The sequence below is a fragment of the Rattus norvegicus genome, chromosome 13 (assembly GCF_021556685.1).
Source record: "Rattus norvegicus strain SHRSP/BbbUtx chromosome 13, alternate assembly SHRSP_T2T, whole genome shotgun sequence".
NCBI lineage: Eukaryota > Metazoa > Chordata > Mammalia > Rodentia > Muridae > Rattus > Rattus norvegicus.
In genome coordinates this window covers 47,174,559-47,195,876 of record NC_141546.1, presented here as the reverse complement: position 1 = coordinate 47,195,876, position 21,318 = coordinate 47,174,559, and the positions used below count along the sequence as shown (strand labels likewise).

General features: G+C 50.4%; 1 protein-coding gene and 1 long non-coding RNA gene across 19 annotated transcripts in view; one reads left to right on the top strand and one right to left on the bottom strand.

The window, feature by feature from the left end:
* The window catches only part of Plekha6 (pleckstrin homology domain containing A6), a 140,263-nt gene extending 131,371 nt beyond the window's left edge, over positions 1–8,892 (bottom strand). For all 18 annotated transcript variants that reach the window (XM_087581169.1, XM_087581175.1, XM_087581177.1 and 15 more), the window contains exons 1-2: positions 8,351–8,892; positions 3,290–3,366 (exon numbers count right to left, since the gene is read on the bottom strand). In XM_087581169.1, the coding sequence (XP_087437295.1) occupies positions 3,290–3,366; positions 8,351–8,433 (160 nt within the window). In that variant the 5' untranslated portion in view covers positions 8,434–8,892. The remainder of the gene's footprint in view (positions 1–3,289; positions 3,367–8,350) is intronic.
* Positions 8,539–13,524, top strand: LOC148001609 (uncharacterized). Its single transcript, XR_015635902.1, has 2 exons — positions 8,539–8,734; positions 12,865–13,524. It is a non-coding gene; the product is annotated as an uncharacterized LOC148001609 (long non-coding RNA).
* The last annotated feature ends 7,794 nt before the right edge of the window (positions 13,525–21,318 follow it).

The following is a 21,318-nucleotide window of genomic DNA, read 5'->3' as shown; positions in this document are numbered from 1 at the left end:
CAGGGGAAGCCACAGTCCAAGCAGTCACTCCACCTTTCCCCCCATTATTTCTAGCACCCTAGTCTTCATCAAATAAAGAGAGACGAAGGCAACGAAATGAATCACTGCTTGTGCCCTCCCTCAGTTACCCCACAAACCTCTTCTGAGCATCCGAACCAGCAGAGGCAAACACACCGGGGAACCCCTGATGCTCATTCTAGATGGGTCCTCAGGGTCCTCTGAACCCCTCATCACAGAGGTCAAGGCTGGTGCCAAGAGCGAGTGATTCACCCAAGATTTACAGGTCCTTAGTACCCAAGATTGAATTGGGACACAAGTCTCTGAATCCCAGGTGGGTATTAGGACCTCCAGACTACTGCTTTACCACAAAGCACAGAGGACCCAGGGAACAGGTCCCAGAAAACAAGAGACCGGCTTGCGAATTTCAATAGCAACTTTGAATAAAAAGTAACCACAGAGAAGCTCCAAGAGGTCACTGGCAGAATCTCAGCGTGACAAGGGTTGAGTCACTGAAGAAACTGACCTTGGTCTGGAGGTACTACGGACACAGCACTGCCATTCCAGAGAGCCTGGTTAGTCCTGACTTGACGGCTGTCTCGGGGTTACGATCGCTGTAGCCCCATGACCAAAGCAACTCAAGGAGGAAAGGATTTGTTCAACTTACACTTCCAAACCACTGTTCATCACCAAAGGAAGTCAGGACAGGAACTCAAACGGTATGGGAACCTGCAGGCAGGAGCTGATGCAGAGGCCACGGAAGGGTGCTGTTTACTGGCTTGCTCAGCCTGCTTTCTTATAGTATCCTGGACCACAGGGTCTTGGGATGACACCACCCACATCTGACCCTCTGACATCAATCACTTATTAAGAAAATGGCCTACAGGCTTGCCTTCAGCCCAGTCTTCTGGAGACATTTTTCTTAGGTGAGGCTTCCTCCTCTCAGATGACTCTAGCTTGTGTCAAACTGACGTAAAACTAGCCAGCGTATGTGCCTGCTCACTCCATGAACACGCTAGCCACGTCCCACTTTCCCAGCAGAGATTTTCCCCAGCCCTCGGGAGAGAACTTTGGGGAAACCTACATCCACCAGGGCTGGTGATCGTTCAGCAAAAGCCCCCTGGCTGACACGCTGAAAAAATGAGGAGTGATTCTCTTGCTTCTCTTTTGGCCAGTTAAAACACATGCCTTGGGTGGGAGGTGACAAGACCTCCCTGTAAGTCTGAGTGTGTCGTCACCTTGCCACCTGCTTTGGGTTACACACTGCAGAGAGCAGAGGCTGAGTTTGGCCCAGTTTTATTGGCCATCGAATTTTATCCGCGTGTATTTGTGAAGAGCCTGTTCCTCCATTGTTGCCACTGTTTCAGTAGAACAAGATCAGCTCCTAATCCCCAAGAACCTAACCCTAACCTAAGGAATATCATCTCAGCAGCTGCCACTTGGTGGAGTGTCCCTTAGTGGAGTGGCACTTCTATCGGTCCCATCTAAGGTCCCATATGAAATGGGTGTCAGACCGAAAGGGAAACTGAGGCCCAGACAGGTTAGTCAACTTGCTTGAGGTCACACAGGAAGTGTCTGGGCTGAGATGTGAGTGTTGGTCTGCCACCTCCAGAGCCTACACTCTTTCCTCTGTGTGGCTCCATAAATGCTTCTTGTTCCCCTCTGTCCCTGTACGAGGGCGCTCCCATTCAGAAGGGTGTGGGTTGGCAGCCTCCCCGAGTAGAGGGATCCCCATTGGGTCAGAATCATAAATAATCCTGCCACTGTGATGCGCTGGGAAAGAGGCCAGTGTGGTTTCTGTCCTCTGCCTTTTCTAGCAACTTCCCTCTGCACTGACCTCTCTGCCTGGGCAACACCAAGAGCGCTTATGTTCCTGTCCAGGCGGAGTGCCCACTCAGGCAGCTGCCCTCCCAGCAAGCTTTGGGGGCATCTTAACTCCTTCCCGGCCTTGGACAACCAGTCAGCAGCAACCAAAACTGGAAAGAATTGCCTCCCCAGGCTCTTTAGAACCTTCCAAATCCTACCTAGGGCAATGCTGCTCTCGACAGGAGCAGCTGAGGCCTCTGCACCAGGACATCGGCCAACAGAGGAAACATGGCAACATGGCAGCTGGGGTCTCATTTCACTTGAGTTGGAGGTGTGACAATAGCAGCTACCAATCCTTCTCGTGGTGCCAGCTTTATTGTACAGAGGTTGCTACCACCTCGTAAGGTTCATAATCCTCTCCCACGGACAGAGATGCAGAAACCAAGTTCCAGAAGAAGCAAGCCCCTGCCCAAGACTGCACTGGTGGCAAGGAAAGCCACCGTTGGAACTAGGTCTCTGCACCTCTGAATGCGCGTTTCGCCATGACCCCGCTTTACTTATTAGCCAGGTGGCCTTGAGCCAAGTACTTTCCTCTCTGCGCTTCATTTTCCTCCTCTAAAATGCAAGAGTTGAAGTCCATGGTCCCTGAAGTCTTTTTCAGCTCTGCACCATGATTCCTATCCAGATCTAAAGGAAGCAGACGCTGGACAAGTGAAACCCTTAACCCAGAGAGTCCGGCAGAGCTAGCTGTGTCCTGTGAGTGACAAAGGCTGGTGTCTGGCCTCGTACAGGCTGCAAAGGGCCAGAGACTATCCCTCAATGCTGCTCACAAACCTCTCCCTCCTGGCCTCCCGTCCTAGAAGAAGGCCTTCTATCCATACAGCACTCCAGGACTTCTGATTCCCAGGGTTCTTTACCCCTGTAAACCCAACACGTCTTCCTCTGCCTGCTTCTTGTATGCCGTTGGCCTGTACACACCCCACCTTCCCCACTAGCCTGGGAGGTCCAAGAGGGCAAGAAGGAAACCAGTGTTAGCCTTGGCCTCTTCCTCCGCTGCTGAAGGAGTTGCACCAGCCACCAAGGACTGTTTGTGCCTAAATCGATTAAAATTACTTCCAGTCCACCGTGGACTAGCCACATTCCCCTTGCTCACTAGCCCACGTGGCTTAGGGCAGCCGTATTAAGCGTCGCAGGTGGGAAATGGTCCAGCCTTGCATGCAGCACAGGGGTTGGGTTCTGCCCAGTCCAATGGCGTCTGGGTAGCGGCAATCTTCAGGTTGATCTGCCCTCTCAGACTGGTCCTGATACTGATGGTAGAGGTGTATCTCTAAGAGGTGTTCTGCACTATTCCCCCAGGAACCGTACAGAGGCTAGGATACTGAGTCTACTAGTAGCAAGAAAGTCAAAGTAGGTCTGGGGCCAAGGGTTTCCATGACCACCTCGAGCTCCTCATCAACTGCAAAGGTAGGGGCAGGTGACTCCTTACCTGGGCCAGCCGAGTGTCCACTCTGGATGGGTGAGCCTGTACCAGGGTGCAGCCAGCTGGTTGACTTCTCCTCATCACTGTGGAAGAACCAATTGAGATGGGTCAGGTTCCCAAAGAGCTTCCTGGAGCTGAGCCCTCAGCTCTTGAGATGGCCACACCCATCTCGCCTTGCTGTGCCCTGTGTGCAAAGCCAACTCTGAAGCGTCAGAGGTAAGCACCATCTAATCCCTGGTCTCGAAGAACACACTAGCCTGGCAGGAGAGCAGACACACACGGAGAGTGTGCTGTGATGCAGCAGAAATACAGAACCTAGGCTGCTGATGTAGAACCACCACAGAGGACGGAATGCCCTGGCCCACTGTGGGGCAGGAAGAAGGGGCAGGGCCCCAGGTGCCTGAGAGGTGATTGCTGCATGGTTGCAGTGCTATACATTTTCATTCACAACATTCCTGTGTGTAAGAATCTGACAGAAAGCTGGGGTGGGGGTGCACACCTTTAACCCCAGCACTTGGGAGGCAGAGGCAGACAGCCTCTGTGAGTTGGAGGCCAGCATGATCTACATATTAAGTTCCAGGTCAGCCAGGGCTACATAGCATTTTAAAATGCTACCTCAGAGAGAGAGTGTGAGAGAGAGAGAGAGAGAGAGAGAGAGAGAGAGAGAGAGGAGAGGAAGAGGAGGAGGAGGAGGATTGCAGATAGATCTATCGTACAGATGCTATATGCATGCACATGGCCCACTAATGCCTCCAGATGTGTCCCAACAAGAAGCTGCTGCCTGCCAGTCTTGGCCATTTCAGGATGGACAGGGCTAGGAGCTGGCACTTCCAGATGGCCCAAGCTCTAGGGTGGGGCTCAAGACGAGACTCCACTCTGTCTCTGGAATAAGCGACATGTGTAAGATCCACAGAATCTGCTCGGTTTTAACTGTAGCAAGACTTACAAGAAATCGCATATGTGTATTACCCGATGCTCTGATATACGTGCAGAACACCTTGAAATCTGCCTCCAGATCAGGATGCTGAACCCCCCTGGCTTATTGTGTCCCTTTGTACCTCCTGTCTCCCACCCTCCCAGCCCTGTTTACCCCCCTAGCTCTTCCTATCTTGCCCCTTCCCAGCCACACCCATCTGCTTTGCACATGCCTTATCGAGTTTCTCATTTACACAGAAGGAATCGTACAAGCTGGGCTCCTCTGTCTTAACTTACTTCCCCCTTCTATTCCTTCTTCCACTCTGCAGTATTAGTAACTTCTGAATAGCCCTTCCCGAATGGCAACCTGAAGGATTCGCCAGTGTGCCCATGGGATGGACATACAGGTCGTTCTCAGCGTGGGCCAGTACAAACAGAACTGCTGTGTACTTCTGTGGGCAGTGAGGGGGCATGTGTCCTTTTGCTTTTTCTTTGGACTTTATTAATTTTCCTGAGGCTGGACACCTGCTACACACAGTGACTTTCTAGCTGACCCACCCTTCTGTCGAGCAGAGAAGAAACAAAGCCACAGTTCCCATGACCTCTGCACCCTGGAGCCACCGGGAGCTCTAAGAGTGGGCCTTTGGGTCCCTGTTTGCTACTGGCTAGAAGCCAGAAAGGAAGACTAGGAAAGCAAAAGGCTTGAGGCAGCCAGTCCCTTAGCCTCCTGTGCTACCCTGACCCTCCCTCCTCTCCCCCAGTTCCTCTCATCTCCACCTCACCGGGATGCTGTGTTTTTAGCCCCATTACAAGATGACTTTCCACCATAGGCTTCAACGCCCTCTCCTTACCCCTTACCAACCTCTCCTTGTCAGCCAGGCCCAGAACAAGGCAGCTGGCTGGGGGTTGCCTGGCCTTAGCACTCATGGAGAAGCTAGCCCTGGGAGAGCAGGTGTCACTCAGGTCCAGTCTCCATGGAAAACTATTTCCTTCGTCAGGGTTATCTGTGGGTGACCATAGTTCCAGTACCTTCCCACCAGCCTTGAGTCCCAGACTGCCTCTCCTACCTGCCCATTCCACTGCACTCTCTTGAGCCCTTCATCGAAGAAGTCAAAACCATCAGATTTCCTGTGTATCTGCCCTACCCTCGGGTGGGCAAGCGTCCTCAGCTCCTTGCCTGTTCTTTCATCCTTGTCACTATATTGGACAGGGGGCAGCCATCTCTCCTCTGACGTGAACACTCTGCTTGGGTATCTGTCTACGCATCTGTCTCCCGTCTTTTATAGACCCTCATTCTACTGAGGTCCCCCACTTGAATCGTGACCAGCATCTCCCTGTGGCATGCAGACCCCTCCCCTGCACTCCTGTCTGGGTCTCCTATGGGTACAATTCCCTGTCTTCCTCTCAGGGCCACCTACCTACCTCCAACTTCCGATCCGCTCTCTCCTTCTCAACCCAGCACCCCTTCCTGAATCTCCTGCTTTCCCTGTGTCCTGGTCTCCTGCTCACCAATCCCCCATTATTCTGCTTTCTGTTCCCAGCCTCCTGAAGCCACTTTCCACTAAGGACACACTAAGGACATTTCCTAACCTTTGGCTCTTCTGCTGTACTGACCACTGCCGACCACCCCTTCCTAATTCCTTCTCAAGCTCCTCTGTCTCCTTTCCTCTGCAGTCCTGGTGCTGCTCACCTCTGACCACCTTGGTCTCATTCCCAACCTGGCCTGTCTTTCTCTACTCTCACCTTAAATACTGATGCTGCCCGGTGACCTGCCTGACCTCTCGCTCACACTTTTGGAGGTCCCACCTCTGCCAGACAACTCCTAGAGGACCCTCTTCTGCCCAGGCTTGACTCAAATACTAGATGGTATAGCCAGCTATACAACCCTGTAGACGACACATGGGGACCTCAAGTTCAGCATTCTGAACTTACCTGCACCCCCAAGTCGGGCTAATAGTCTTGATCTTCATCAAACTCAAGCGGGATACTGTTGTGAGGTGCCTCTTCCCTTCCCTCCATTTGGCCACACACCTAATCCTTTCCCTAGAGATAGTCCCTGCTCTCCCACCCTTTCCTCTCCAGTGTCACCACAGTCGTATCAGACTTCTTGGTTTCACAGCAGCTTCCTAACTGTGTTCTCTTCTGGAGCCCCCACCCCACCCCTGCCCACCCCTCACAGCTGCCAGAGGGATCCTCCTGGATGCAGAGCCTAGAACAACGAGCCTCCTAAGGCTTTCTGTCTCTTGTAGGATAGAGTCCCCACCCCTCATCTAACGACACATCAGGCCTTCCTCACGCTGCTCGGCCCGGCTTTCCTGTCTTATTTTCTCTGCAACCCCCAAAGCCTCCATTCCACTGTGACCCAAGGGAGTTCTAGGTACCTCTGCCTCAAGCCCACCATGCCTTCCTTACAAGGCCTCTGGCTGCTCAGGGCTGCTACATTCTTCCCTTCCCCTTTAGCATCAGTCCAGCACTTGGCCTTTGGACAGCCTCTCCAGTCTCCTTCCAGATCTTAAGTTTCCTCTTGGGTCCCATAGTCAGCATCACACAAGTAAATGCCTCCCAGGAGACACTGTGCTGTCTGTGCCTTCTCCTGCCACCTTATCGGTTTTATTTTTGTGCTGCAGGATAGAGCGAGTGCTCAGTGTGTCTAGACTGTGGAGTGAGAGGAAAGAACAGGAAGAGATCGGGAAGCAAAGTCAAAGTCATCAGGAACTCCTGGGAATTCAGACCACTGAGCTGTCTCTGCTCAGAATAAGAATGGGGTGGTGGACCAGTATTTTTTGTTTGTTTGTTTGTTTTTGTTTTGTTTTGCTTTTGACAGAGTCTCACTATATAACCTTGGCTGGCCTGGAAGTCAAAGATCCAACTGGCTCTGCCACCAGAGTGCTGGGATTGAAGGTCTTTTAGGTAAACTCCTCAGTGTTTTCTTATTTTTAGTTCTGTTATTTATTTTTGAGGTAGAGGCTCACTACGTTATCCAGCTTGCTCTCGGGAGACTCCCAGATCAAGTGATTCCCCCTTCCTCAGCCTCCCAAGTAGCTGGGAGCCCAGGGCACTCAACCACACTTAACCTTGATGATTCTTACAGGTTTTGAAGGCTCAAGCTACTGAGGGAAGGGACTCTGATTTTAACCATGGAGAAGTTCTGGTATTCAGGATCCTAACCCCGGGCCAAGAACTTTGGTGAAGTTTCCGCTATGACAATATAATCCAGCATCAATTATCATAAATGGTGGTGGTAATGACACCAGAAAGTGCTACACAAGTGTGGGAACAGAAACCCCAAACCAGGACCATGGATGGGGCAAGCCCCTGCAACAGAGAAAGTGGGCTCAGACTCAGGCTGACTCGGAGCCACGACTGACCAGCGTGGAAACAGCATGGGGGTTGGCTTGTAGCTTCTCTTCAGCTCTAAGGTTTTCTGAGTGGCTATCTTGAGGAAGAGGAAGCTTGTCAAGTGTGGGAACTGTCCAAACTGCTGTGGTATATACACTTGCTATATCATTGGGAGATTTCTTTCCTGGCAAAAGATGACAGAGAAGCCGGCCAAAAGAGGGGCCAAACAGGGCCACTTTGCTATAATGAGATTATGCCACAGCCATTTGGTTTATGAAATTAATAGAATGGTGCTAATTTATCACTGAGAGCAGCAAAGCCTCCCCCTAAAGAATTCTTCAAGCCTAGGGCTTTCTTCTGCCTCCTGACCACAGACCCGGGGAAGCAGCAGGCAGGGGGAGGAGCCGCAGGAGTCCGCAGTAAGCAGGTGGGAGAGGCAGGGGCTCCCAATACGCTGTCAGTTTGCCCAAGTCTGGAGGAAAGAAGTCGCCTGGCCTCGTTTAATGTAAGAGCTGGAAGGTACTCCTTGCTGCAGGGTGCGGTGGTCAGGAAAGAGGCTCAAGGCCACCTTGCCTGCCCTGCCTCTCCAGCTCAGGGAAGGAAGCCTGTGAGCCTTCCTGGACTTTGCCCCATTGAGGAAAAGGCGGGAGTCACATTCAAACAGGTATCTTGATAAACTTATTAGTCAGCCACCCCCTCCCTCCAACACCACCCCCAGCCTGACCCCCAGCCCTGTCACCTTTCAAGTCAGACAACTTTAAAGAAAAAGTGGAAACAGGGTGGGTGGGGGGGCCGAGAAAGAGCCCTACATACTTGATAAAGAAGATCCTCCCGCCGCGGTCCACTCCGTAGGTCCATCGGCCTGGCAGGTCCAGCCAGTCGATCTCATCGGCCATCTCGGTGTCCCCGCAGCCCCTCTAGCTCTCCGCGCCCGCCCCCCGCGCCAGGCTGGCGCCCCCACTTTCTGCGCCTCCTAGAGGCGGCGATGGGGGAGGGGGTCCGGTGTGGTCCGGGCGCACCTCCCGGTTCCCGCGGCGTTGACTCCGGCCTCCCGCGGAAGGCGAGCTGGCCGCCAGCCGGGAACGGGCGGGCACTTAACCCAGGCGGGGTTCGGTCCCAGACACCTCCCGCCCCCTCTGCGCCCCGGAGCTCCTCTTCGAACCGGCTCCTGAAGTTCAGTGCCGGGCAATTAGCGTGGTGAGTAATTAAGAGGCTCCTGCCGCCGCGGCTGCTAACGGGCAGCGCCGGCCTCCGTCCGCTCCCGCCAGCCGGCGCGGCGGGGAGAGGCTCCCCCGGAGCCGGCAGGTTGCGCCGAGGTGCGCCCCTGCTCGTCGCTCCGAGCCTGCTCTTGAACTGCGGGCCCTGGAGGCGGGGCCTGGCTGCGCCGCCGAGGACACTTCCCAGCCCCGGGATGCGCCGGCAGCCGCGCGCCGCCGGGGAAGCAGGCGCCGAGGGCGAGCCTCGAGTCACGCACGGCGCAGAAAGGGGGAAGTGATAACACCACTTCGGTTGGTGGGAGGTTAGTGCAGGAACAAAGGTCGAACGCGGGAAGGGTGGCGCGGCCGAGTACAGCCCGGGATCTAGGAGGCCCTTCAAGCCAAGTTGCCAATCTAACTAGTTCAGCTAGTCCTCACCTTTTCCTGCCTGGCACCTTCTCCAAGAAGCCCTCCGGGACTGCAGAGGTTTCTCAGACTCCAATTGCCTTCAGGGCCTTCCAACTCATTCTTCCCAACATGCACCAGAAAAGAAAAAGGAAAGGAAAAAGAAAAAGGGGGGAAGGAAAAGCAAACGAGAGTAAAGGGGTATGCATGTGAGAACTGGATACAGGTTTCACCATTCCTCACTGAAAATATAAAATAAAGTGCTATGGGAACCTATAGTTCTTCTGCCTCCAGGGTAAAAGCCAGATTCCATGCTGCCTTCCGACCTACTCAAGACCTGCTTCAAGGTCTCTAATTTAGCGGCCACTGTCCCAATCATCGTCCAGACCCAAGGGATAACTAGTTAGACACCGGAAGAATTGTCTGTACTTAAGGGATGAGGTGCGTGGAATGACAGGTAGCAGGTGTCTGGTGAACCGGCACCATGGTCTGAGAGACTTGATCTACAGTGACACTTCTTCCAAGAAGCCATAGACGACTCCACCCCAGGTTTATACGGCCATCCTCTGCATGTGCCTTATAAATACGTTACAGTAGTACTCATCACGGTGCAATGAAATGGCCAGTTACTCATCTGTCTCCCTGACCCGGCTGTGGACAGCTCAAAGGGGCGGGGTTATCCGGTCTTAACTCCGAGACACAGCACTTAGCTGGGACGAGTCTTAATTCCAATCATAATCCTGTACTTTCTGTACTTTTGAATGGGATTTCCACAGTAAACAGAACAATACGCAGAAGTAGGGTCGTCTGATGGCGATCTTTTTGGAAAACAAAACAGACAACGACCCTTAGGGTCGGTGAGCCGCTAACCCAGAAATGCCGGATAGATGTCTGGCTTCGAAAATGCCTCTGGGGCCGATCCTCTTGTCTTAAATTGAGGAAACTGAGGCACAAAGAAGGAAAGGGCTGGTCAAGGTCCCTTGCCAAGGTGGTGGCTAAGAAGGGCCCACCCATTAGTGTCCCAGACTTGAGTGAGCTCTTTCCATTACATCATCTGCCTCCAACAGAGGAAAGGAACTCTGCCAGACCTCACAGGCCGGCTCTAACTGCCAGGCCTACGGCGAGTCCATTTTCCAGGTGAATAAGGAAGCAGAAACCAGCAATATCCAACTCTTTTATCTCCTTAGATCCTACACATTTCTAGCAGGAAAAGCTATATTTGGTGGCAAATTGGGCCACATCGAAGAAACAGAGAGAATGTAGGTGTCCCTTAGTCCCTGAATTGGGGAAGGTGGGGGTCTGGCAACAGACCTTTTCCGGGGCCTTGTGAAACACCTGTAAGACTCATCCTGTTGATAGAAGGCAGCCACCTGCCCAGCCTGTGATATCCTAAGATCTAAACGGCCAGGATTGCTGCCAAGATGCTTTAAGGGAAAATACCAGCAACCAGCACACTCCCTGTCCAACCTGAGCAACCAGTAAGGGCGGCTGCCTGGGCTGCGGGTGGGAGGAAAGGGAAATGGGGACAAAATGAGACCTACTTGGAACACGTGGAGAGTTCCAGCGTCTTTTCTGAGGAGAGCGGTCTCGGGCTGGCCTCCTCAGAGGACTGTTGCCCCTTCCACTTCAGGGTGTGTGGTGTGTGTGTGTGTGTGTGTGTGTGTGTGTGTGTGTGTGTGTGAGAGAGAGAGAGAGAGAGAGAGAGAGAGAGCACAGTGATCCTGTGCAGAGGCAAAGGGAACTGGGACTTAGGTGTCCTGCCCTGTCATCACTTCTGCCTTACTCCCTTGGGACAGGATCTTTCACCGATCAGGTTCTCTCATCAAACCTGGGGGCTGGGCTGATGGCCAGAAAGCCCCAGTAAAGCCACCTCCTCCCATCCCAGCACTGCAGGGCAGGTGTACACCAGCCGAACCAGGCTACACACTTGGGTGCTAGGAATTTGGACTCGGGTCCTTGCACTGCATAGGGAATGTGTTTACCGGCTGAGCCATTTCCCCATTCCCAGATAGAGTCTTGCTTGGTTAGATAAGTTAGTCTAAGTCAGATAAGAAAAAGCTAATGGTTGATATTTTGATTTTTTTTCTTTTTTTTTTTAATTGTCTGAAATGAAAACTCTGATCTGAAAGTCTTTTTCTAACTGTAGTGTGTTGTCAGTAATATTTATTTTTGCAGTGCGGCAGAATGGAACCCAGGTCCTATTGTGATTCTGTAAGTGTTCTACCTCTGAGACACATCCCCAGCCTGCTTTCTAGTTATTTATCAATTATGGTAAATATTGAAATATGAGGAACCAAAACATCTCTTGGTTCAACAATTACCGGGAAGAGGGAGGGAAGGTTGATATGTTAAGAAGAAAACCTTATGTGCTTTGTCAAAGGAGTCAGGAATTTAACTGTATGTTTCCCCAGCACATTTTATCTCTTTAAAAGGTAATAAAGGGGGCTAGAGAGTGGTTAAGAGCACTGACTGCTCTTCCAGAGGTCCTGAGTTCAATTCCCAGCCACCACATGGTGGCTCACAACCATCTGTAATAGGATCTGATGCCCTCTTCTGGTGTGCATGAAGACAGAGACAGTGTACTCATATAAATAAAATAAATAAATAAAATAAATAAGAGGTATAAAGTACGCTAGGCAGTGGTGGCACAGGGCCTTTAGTCCCAGCACTTGAGAGGCAGAGTCGGGCAGATCTCTGAGTTTGAGGGCAGTCTGGTCTGCAGAATGAGTTCCAGAACATCAACAACTGTTAAACAGAGAAACTGTCAGGGGGTGCGGGGGATGATGATGGTGATAATGATGATGGTGATGATGGTGATGGTGATATGATGATTAATTGGCTTGGAGCAGTGGTCCATGCCTTTAAGCATGGCATTAAAGAAGCAGAGACTGACTGATCTCTGAGTTTGAGGCTAGTCTGGTCTATCAGTATAGCAAGTTTCAGGCCAGGCAGGGGAACATAGTGAGACTTTGCCTCAAAACAAAACAAGGCTCAGCAGTTAAGGCGCTTGCATTAAGCATGGTGGCCTGAGTTCATTCTCCAAGACATGGTAGAAGGAGAAGACCAGCTCCCACAAGTTGTCCTCTGACCTTCACATGGGACTGTGATAGACACACATTGATACAACCACAAACACACACACATAGACTCGAGCACACACAAGCACACGCAGGCACACGTGCACACAGGCACACACACACACTTAAGAACTCTGTGAGTCTCCTTTAGACCCCTGTCCTTCTGTCAGGCTTATTCCTGTGTGCTGGTCAGTCTGTCCACCTACCTCAGCTCCTTGCAGAAGGAAAGGGTTGTGCAGGGACCAGGCCAATCTGCTTCCCTTTCTCCATCATAAATACTAGGTCAAAAAAGAATTTCTGAATCAGCCACAGCAACGAGACTCTATATGTAAGGATACCACAGTCCTCATAAAGAAGTAGGCAGAGGCCATATTGGTGCTTCTGAGACAATCAGGGGCAGTCAGCTAGAAAGTAAACCAACACCAGAGACGTGGAGCTGGGGATGGAGAAAGCCTAGTCTTCATGGCCCCCACTTGCCCAGATCACAGCTGACCAGAAGACGGCGCTACCCCTGGAATCTCCAGATGGCTGTCATTCATTCCCCATGCTTACTGGTTTCAGCCAGTTCAAGTTGAGCTTTTGTCCCTAACAACTGAAAAGGTCACAGACAATACAAAGTTCAAAGAAAGAAATGACCCATTTCTTACAGGTGCTGAGAAAGCACATGTTTCCCATGGCTTGTGGATGGTCCTCTTTCAAGAAAGCTACAAACTTTGTTCAAGAGGCTGAGTGATCAACTCATCTAAGGCCTGTGTTGTTCCTGTGGAAGGCCCTGAAGAACTCAGAGGAAGCACCCTGGAGCTGTGACAGTTCCGTGAGAGTTGGCACCTCTACCATCTAAACACATGACCAGACTCACCCACTCACAGAAAGATCGTATGGCATTACCCAGCTCTACAAAGAACAGCCACCTCAGAGGCTTTCACCGAGTGCTGTGTTAATGTTTATAACAGTCACACTACCCTCACGCAAGGTAGCCTGATCCGTCTTACAGGAAGTGGAGAGTCAGGGAGAGGAAGGAAACTTCTGCCAGCCTCGGAGATGCAGTTTCATAAATACGCAGAGACCTAGGCAGACCAGCTGCTTAAATAAAAGTGTGCCTCCTTGAGGGCCTAAGAGTGCTTGCTGCTCAATCACGAGGATGTAAGTTCAAATCCCAGGACTCATGTAAGAACGTCTGTGCACACAAATAGTGATCTATTTTTGAAAAAAGCTTTTTGTATTTTTAAAAGTGTATGTGTGTGAGGGCTGGGGATTTAGCTCAGTGGTAGAGCGCTTACCTAGGAAGCGCAAGGCCCTGGGTTCGGTCCCCAGCTCCGAAAAAAAGAACCAAAAAAAAAAAAAAAAAAAGTGTGTGTGTGTGTGTGTGTGTGTGTGTGTGTGTGCATGCGCGCGCACACATATACATGTTCTGGTATTGTTCTGGTATCACATCCAGAAGATATAGATTCTGAGGTTTCCCTGCAACCTGGTTTATTTCAGGGAAGTCCTTCTGCAGATCAGGTACTGTTATCTATCAGGAGACTTAGGAATAAAACAAAATGTTCCTGCTCTCAAACCTTCACATGCAGTGAATACGTAGTCTCAGAGGACGATAGGCCTATGGACAAAGATGGCAGGAGAGCAGCCGCTGCTGCTGTGTCTGCTGTCTGTGTTTTATTCAGGGTTCTCGAGAAAGGACATACTAAGAAAGGAAGGTGAGAAAGCCCTGGGGAATCGGGCTCTAGGCAGAGGAAACAGCAAGCGTAGAGGGCATCCCAGCCATGTTTGATGAACAGTGAAGAGGCCAGTGTGGCTGGCAGAAGGTAAACAAGGGGAAGGGTGGGAGAGGATAGCGGGGCACCGGAAGGCCTGCTCATACGAGGCCGTGACTTTGCACTTCGATTCTATACGGAATGGAAGGAAGGAGTGTGGGAATGGTATCAGAGTCTTGAGTCACGATGACGGGTTTTTGTTGTTTGTTTGTTTGTTTGTTTGATTGTTTGTTTATTGAGACAGGGATTTCCTGTGTAGCCCTGGCTGTCCTAGAACTCACTGTGTAGCTCTACCTGCCTCTGCTTCCGAGTGCTGGGGAAAGGCATGCACTGTCTAGGCCTGGCTGTTCTTGGGGACTCACTCTAGCTGCTGTTTGGAATTGGCTATTGAAGTAATGCGGGCTGGGGAGATGGCTCAATGGTTAAGAGCACTGACTGCTCTTCCAGAGGTCCTGAGTTCAAATCCCAGCAACCACTTGGTGGCTCACAACCATCTGTAATGAGATCTGATGCCCTCTTTCAGTATGTCTAAAGACAGCTACAATGTATTCATATCTAATAAATAAATATATTTAAAATATTTTTAAAAATATTTAAAAATATTTTTTAAAAAAAGAAAGAAAGAATGCACATGATATAAGAATGGCTTGATTCAGGTGTTAGGGGTGGAGGCAGTAAGAAATGATCAGATCCCGGATATCTTTTGAATGTAGACATGACAGGATTGACTGATGGGCTATAATTAGGGGCTGTGAGCAGAAGAGTCGGGGTAACTTCAAGGTTCTTGGCCTGAGTCACTAGGAGGAGTTACCACTGATGGAGGCGGAGGTGGGCTGTGAGGACAGCAGGTCTGGGAGAGGCAGAAGAGCGCCTCAGTGCTAAGCATGCGGAGTGAGCCTTCGGGGTATCCAGATAGAGAGGCAGTGGACGCGGGAGACTGGAGCCCCTTGGGAATGGAGAGACACAGCGACTGAACTTGCCATGGTTGGAAGGTCTGACAACCATAAGGCTGTCTGTGACCAACCACAAAAGGGATGACCAGGGATACAGAGAAAGTAGAGAGCAGGGGCCGATCCAGGCTTTTCAACATTTAGAAATGAGGTTAATGAGAGGGAACCTGTAAGGGAGACTGAGTACCACATAGAGAAGGAGGAGGACAGGAAAGTGGCGCACGGTGGTGCCTCCTGAATATTTACATCAGGACTAGCCTGGCAGACATGGGCAGAGAGACAGAGAAAAGCATCAGTGTGTAAATCTGGGTATGGTGGGTGTCTGTAATTCTGGCACTGGGGAGGCTGAGACAGGAGGATTACTGAGAGTTCAAGGCTACCCCGGTGTGCATAAGGAGACTCCATCTCAAAAGAAAAAGAAAAAAGACTGAGTATGGTGGCATATGCCTTTAATCCAAGATCCAAGTACTCAGAGGCAGAGAGGCAGGAAGCTCTCTGAGTTTGAAGCTAGCCTAGTCCATATAGCAAGTTCCAGGACTACATATCACAAAAAGAAAAAAAAAATGGGCGAGGGGTGGGGCAGGTTTTGGGGGCAGATGAGATGGCTCCACAGGCCATGACGACCTGAGTCTGATCCCTGAGGCTCACACAGGGGCTCCACAAAGAGGAAGGAGAGAACTGAATTCTACCAGTTGCCCTCTGATCTCTGCCTGCCTTGTAGCAAGCAAGTAAACACACATTCACACACACACACAATAAATAGGTAAATAAATAAATAGGGGGTGGATCTTTTTTTTTTTTAAGCCAGAAAGGAAAAAGGAAAAAGAAAAAGACTTGTGTGCATGGCACCTATATTCTAGAAAGACTGAGGTTAGGGTGGGCTCTGCCTGGGCAGGAAGCAACCTGCACTCCTGCGCTGCCGTGAGGGTGGAGAGGCAGTTTGGGTTATTGTTAAGTGAGTCTGAGAATGAACCTGGGAAGATGATGGCTTTGGCTAATGAGCCCTTGCTCACCGGAGAGGAGCGCGCCCAGAATCTGCTGCCTTCAGCTCCCTTCTCAAAGCCCCAGCACTGGCTCCTCTGGGAATGCTGCCAGCCCAAGAGACATGGCTGATTTTTTTTTCCTGTCAGAACATTGTCCTGGAGCAGAAAGCTGTCACTGGTGGCCCCAGAAGGGAAGAGGAGGACTGAGGCACGGTGGAGGCAGGGGAGGAAAGCTGAGTGGAACTCACAGGGCCCAACGTCACCCGGCTGGCCCTCTGGGTCTCTCCTTCCCAGCCCACTTCAATGTCTGTCCCGCTGGCCTGGATTTTTTGGACTCCTCCTCCTCTTCTTCCTCCTCCTCCCCCTCCTCTTCCTGTCCCTCCTCCTCCTCTCCCTCCTCCTCCTCTTCTTCCTCTTCCCCTACCTCTCCTCTTCCTCCTGTTCCCCATCTTCCTCCTCTTCACCCTCCTCTTCTTCTAGACAATAGTAGCTGGTGTTGATCATGGCCTTTCCTGGAGCAAACACAAACACTTAGGTTCAGCTTAGTTCAATTCAATTGGTTCAGAGGGCACCTGGCTATGTTTTTAAAAAAGAAAAGAAAAAAAAAGTCCTTTTTATCCAGCCATCTTCTTCCCCTCCTCTCTCTGTCCCCACCAGCCCTTAGTCACTCCACTGAATTCAGCCAGGCCTTGGATCTCTTCTCGACTTTTTCCTCTTCTCCTGTCTCCTCTGTCAGTGATTTCAGAACTGATCTGAAAAAAAAATTATCCACCACTCGACTGATCTCCGCTCTTTGAAACACATCTCTGCTCCAACTACCTGCACCTAAGGCTTAGTACCTAGGACCTAAGACCTAGTACTTCTTAGCCCCGGGCACCAGTCTGACAGGGAAACTGAACTGGATCCTCTTTCCGATCCCAATGGGGCTCCTCTAACACCCATACTCCTTGCCTCTTGTCTCTCTGTGGAGCCTGAGACTCCTGAATTTGCTCCTAAGCCTGTTCCATGCACTGCCTCTTTCAGCAACCATGGCCGGCTAGCTGGTCACTGCATCCCTTCAAGGGCCCATACCCATGTCCTAGGCCGTATCCACACTTGACTTCTACTCTGGATTGATCTACCTACTTCTCTGCTCCTGTGCCCAGAAAACTAACATGCCAAGCCACTGGGGGAATTGGACAAATTGATGCTCATCTGAATTTGCACTCTGGAGTCTTCCACATGCTTCCGACTGCGTCTCCAGTCACTCTCGGCAGCTGACTGAATTCCTCTCCCACCACCCCCAACCCTGAGAAAATGAAGACAGTGGTGAAGGAGCCATCTAGCCAGCTCTGCCTAGCCCCACCCCCACCCCACAGTCAGTCTTACCTATCTCTGCCCACCTGTCTCCGTCCTCCCAATCACAGCTAAGTGTTGTATGTGTTTCCATCTGACAAGAGTCATTCTCGGGCCAGCTCCTCAGAAGGAAACCCTACTCCATCACTAATTAATCGCCTCTCCTCTACGTTCCCATCCCTACCTCCTTTTACTATCGCTTTCCCTCAAGCCTATAGGCAAAATCAAGATCTCTGCCATTAAAAAAAATATATGTAGCAGAACCCAAGCCCACCCCACCCCCCAGCTGCCACAGCAGCCTCTGAGTTCTCACTTCCGTGGTCTCCCAGGAGTTGTGGACACTTGAGGTGCCTTATCTTTGTCCCCACTTACAGGTAGTCTGGGTTACTCCATGTTGCTTTTCTGTTCTCATCTGAGGAACATCTCTGACACAGGTGATTAGCTCTGCCCTCCATGTCTCCACGTCCCGTCACACACACACACACACACACACACACACACACACACACACACACACACCTGCCCCAGCCATCCTGATGCTTGCTGTTCCTTGATTTCCTGTGTGTAGTGGCTTCCAAAGCCTGGAGAGCTACCCCATTTATCTCCCATCGCTCGTTCTCCTTCCAAACGTAACCCAGGAGGCATCCTCTCCGTTCTGCTTGCCTGCCATCTTCCTGTTTGCCATTGTTACAGCCTTCACCAGCGCCTGTCTCCTCACTATACTGAACCCCAAACTGGTCTCAAACTCAGGATCCTCCTGCCCCAACCTCTAAAGCCCTGGGATTTCAGGCATGAGCTGCCATGTCCAGCCCAACTATTCCTTTTTAATCCTTCGGGCAGCTAATTCTACTTAACATCCTAAGGTTGGGGTATCCATCTTGGTCCCTTCTCTCTACTCAGCTAACATGGTCTTCCTGGGCATTGTCATGAATACCATACACGTCCGGCTTCTACGTTTCTATCTGAATCCAATCTCTCCCTTGGACTTTGCACAACAACAGTTCAAGTCCATGGGATACTTGAGAGCATCTCCAACTTTTTTTTTTCTTTTTCTTTTTCTTTTTTCCGGAGCTGGGGACCGAACCCAGGGCCTTGCGCTTGCTAGGCAAGTGCTCTACCACTGAGCTAAATCCCCAACCCCGCATCTCAAACTTTATGTGGCCAAAATTTTCATCTCCAAATCTGTTACTCCCTATGTCTATGTAAGGCTCTCCCCATTGCTGTGCTCCCAAACCAGTTTGCTTTGCATAGTGCAGGGTTTAGCTTTGAAAATCTGTGCTATCTCCTGAGGATGGTTGGTTCTCCTTCCTCCACAGGATTCTGGATTCTTTTCTGCTTGGTTGGTTTTGTTTCAGGAAGCATTTGTAGCCTTAGGTTGCTGTGGAAATTCCTTTTTTCACTAAAGATGACTTTGGACTTTTTTTTTTTTTTTTTTTTTTACTATTTATCGGGTGTGCAGCACACTTGGACGTCAAAGGATGCCCTATGGGGGTCAACTCTCCCCTTCTACCTTGTGGGTCCTAGGGATCAAATTCAGGGTGTCAGACTTGACAACAAATGCCTTTACTTGCTAAGCCACCTTCTAAACCCAATCTTGAACTTCTGATCCTCCTGTCTCTAGCTCCTGAGTTCTGGGATGTACTGTGGTGCTGGGGTTCTAAGCTAGGCAAGTATTCCAGACCTATACTATCCACCAATTCCCAATTCCCACCTATACTATCCCAATTATCTCTTCTTCTGGCCCCCACTGTTTTGTTTTGTTTTTTTTTTTTTAAATCAGTATGTGAGTACACTGTAGCTGTCTTCAGACACCAGAAGAGGGCATCAGATCTCATTACAGATGGCTGTGAGCCACCATGTGGTTGCCGAGAGTTGAACTCAGGACCTCTGGAAGAGCAGTCAGTGCTCTTAACCACTGGGCCATTTCTCCAGTCCCCTCTCTACTGCATTTTTCCATAACAGCTAAAGGAGCTGTTCAGAGAGAAAATACATCTCCCACATGCCCGCCAGAGATAGCTCCCCACTTGTACTTAAAATAAATTTGGGGGTTGGGGATTTAGCTCAGTGGTAAAACGCTTGCTTGACCACTGTCATTTCATCTTCTCAGCCTTCCACCTCTCCTGTTCATCTCTAATGGCCTTACCCGGCTATAGAGCCCAACGTCATGCTGCAAGTGTTTCCTTTTATTTATTTACTTATTTATTATCTATAAATCAGTATGTGAATACACGGTAGCTGTCTTCAGACACACCTGAAGAGGGCATCAGATCCCATTACAGATGGTTGTGAGCCACCATGTGGTAGCTGGGATTTGAACTCAGGACCTCTGGGAGAACAGTCAGTGCTCTTTTTTTTTTTTTTCTTTTTTTTTCTTTTTTTCGGAGCTGGGGACTGAACCCAGGGCCTTGCGCTTGCTAGGCAAGCGCTCTACCACTGAGCTAAATCCCCAACCCCCAGTCAGTGCTCTTAACCACTGAGCCATCTCTCCAGCCCTGCAAGCGTTTCCTTACCGAGTGGTTTTGTCCTACCACTCCCACGGCAGGCCCAGCTGCCTGAATGCTCTTGCTAATTTTTTTTTTTTAACCTCTACCACTTATGATATAAGCTCCATGAGAGTGGAAACCTTGCTCAGATCTGTTCCTCGCACTTATAAGCATGTTCCTCACACACGGTAAGTGCTCAGGAAATATTTGTTGAGGAAATGAATACACAGCGTATGGAACCTGTCCCTGGACTCAAAAATGACAGAAAGGGAACGCAGCAGTGGGAGTCAGCCAAGCCCAGTGCTAGGCCTTGGGCTCGCCTTGGTAACTAAGATGGTGGAGTTCTTTGTTTGTTGTTTGTTTTGGAATGTATGATCTAGTGGGGAGTAGATGCATAATCAACCTTTGTTTTTAAAGGGCTCCCTACATAGACCAAGCTGGCCTTGTACTCACAGAGGTCCAACTGCCTCTGCCTCCAAGTGTTCCTCCTAAAGACATGTGCCACTGTGTCCAGACGATAAATCAACCTTTGAAACTAAACATGGGTTGTCTGGGTGAGAAACGTCATGTTCATTTTCTTAACTAAATCTAGCCTGCTCTAAGTCCCTCTCCCAGCAAGCGTCAGATTCTATGTGAACTATCATTGAGCCCCTCCAATTCCTAGAGCCATAGGCAGTCCAGACAGACTCCCCCCTAGTCTCCTAGTCCATCTGCTCCTGGCTTGCCCTGGTAAAGGTCAGCTGCTTCCTAGTCAAGCTTCAAGCTCAGGAAAAGGATAGATAAGAGAGGCTGGTGGAGAATGGGGGTGGGGGGAACAGAGTGACTGGGAAGGGGGAGTTATGAGGGGTCCTTCTCAATCCCTCACACCATTTGTAGCTCAAGAGATAACTCCAGGGTTGGAGAGATGGCTCAGTGGTTAAGAGCACTGACTGCTCTTCCAGAGGTCCTGAGTTCAAATCCCAGCAACCACATGGTGGCTCACAACCATCTGTAATGGGATCTGACGCCCTCTTCTGGTGTGTCTGAAGACAGCTACAGTGTAGTTATAGATAATAAGTAAATCTTTTTAAAAAGAAAGAAAGAAATAACTCCAGCTCTGGTTTAAGAATTCTACCCTTCCTTCTTTCAGCCCTTCCACTCTTTCTTCCCCAGAGACTAACTCACAGACTCTCCCTCGGGTGGCCCAGCTCACTCCTCCCAAAACCGCTCAGTTGCCCATATAAACCAGAATCCTTACATTTACCCTCACCATAACTCCTTGCCAAAATTCCTCCTCGACAGCGCCATCCATTACCCTCCCTATCACCAAGCATGAGAAGTCATTTGTGACTTCTCCTTTCTCTAGTAGGCCACTGCATCCTGCCAACAACTGTATCTGGGACTCGCGCTTTTGTCTAGCGGTCTCATTGTCTTAGCTCATCGGGCCATCCCTGGGCTCACACTAGAACACTTCATTTTATCTTTTTGTTCTAGTTGCTTCTCAGTTAAGTCATCCCTTCAAATGACTGAAGCATTCCAAAAGAGTCATTCTGACCATGCCATTTGCCTGGTGGCCTGTCACTTTACCTATGTTGACACAGACCCAATTTGTTAACTCA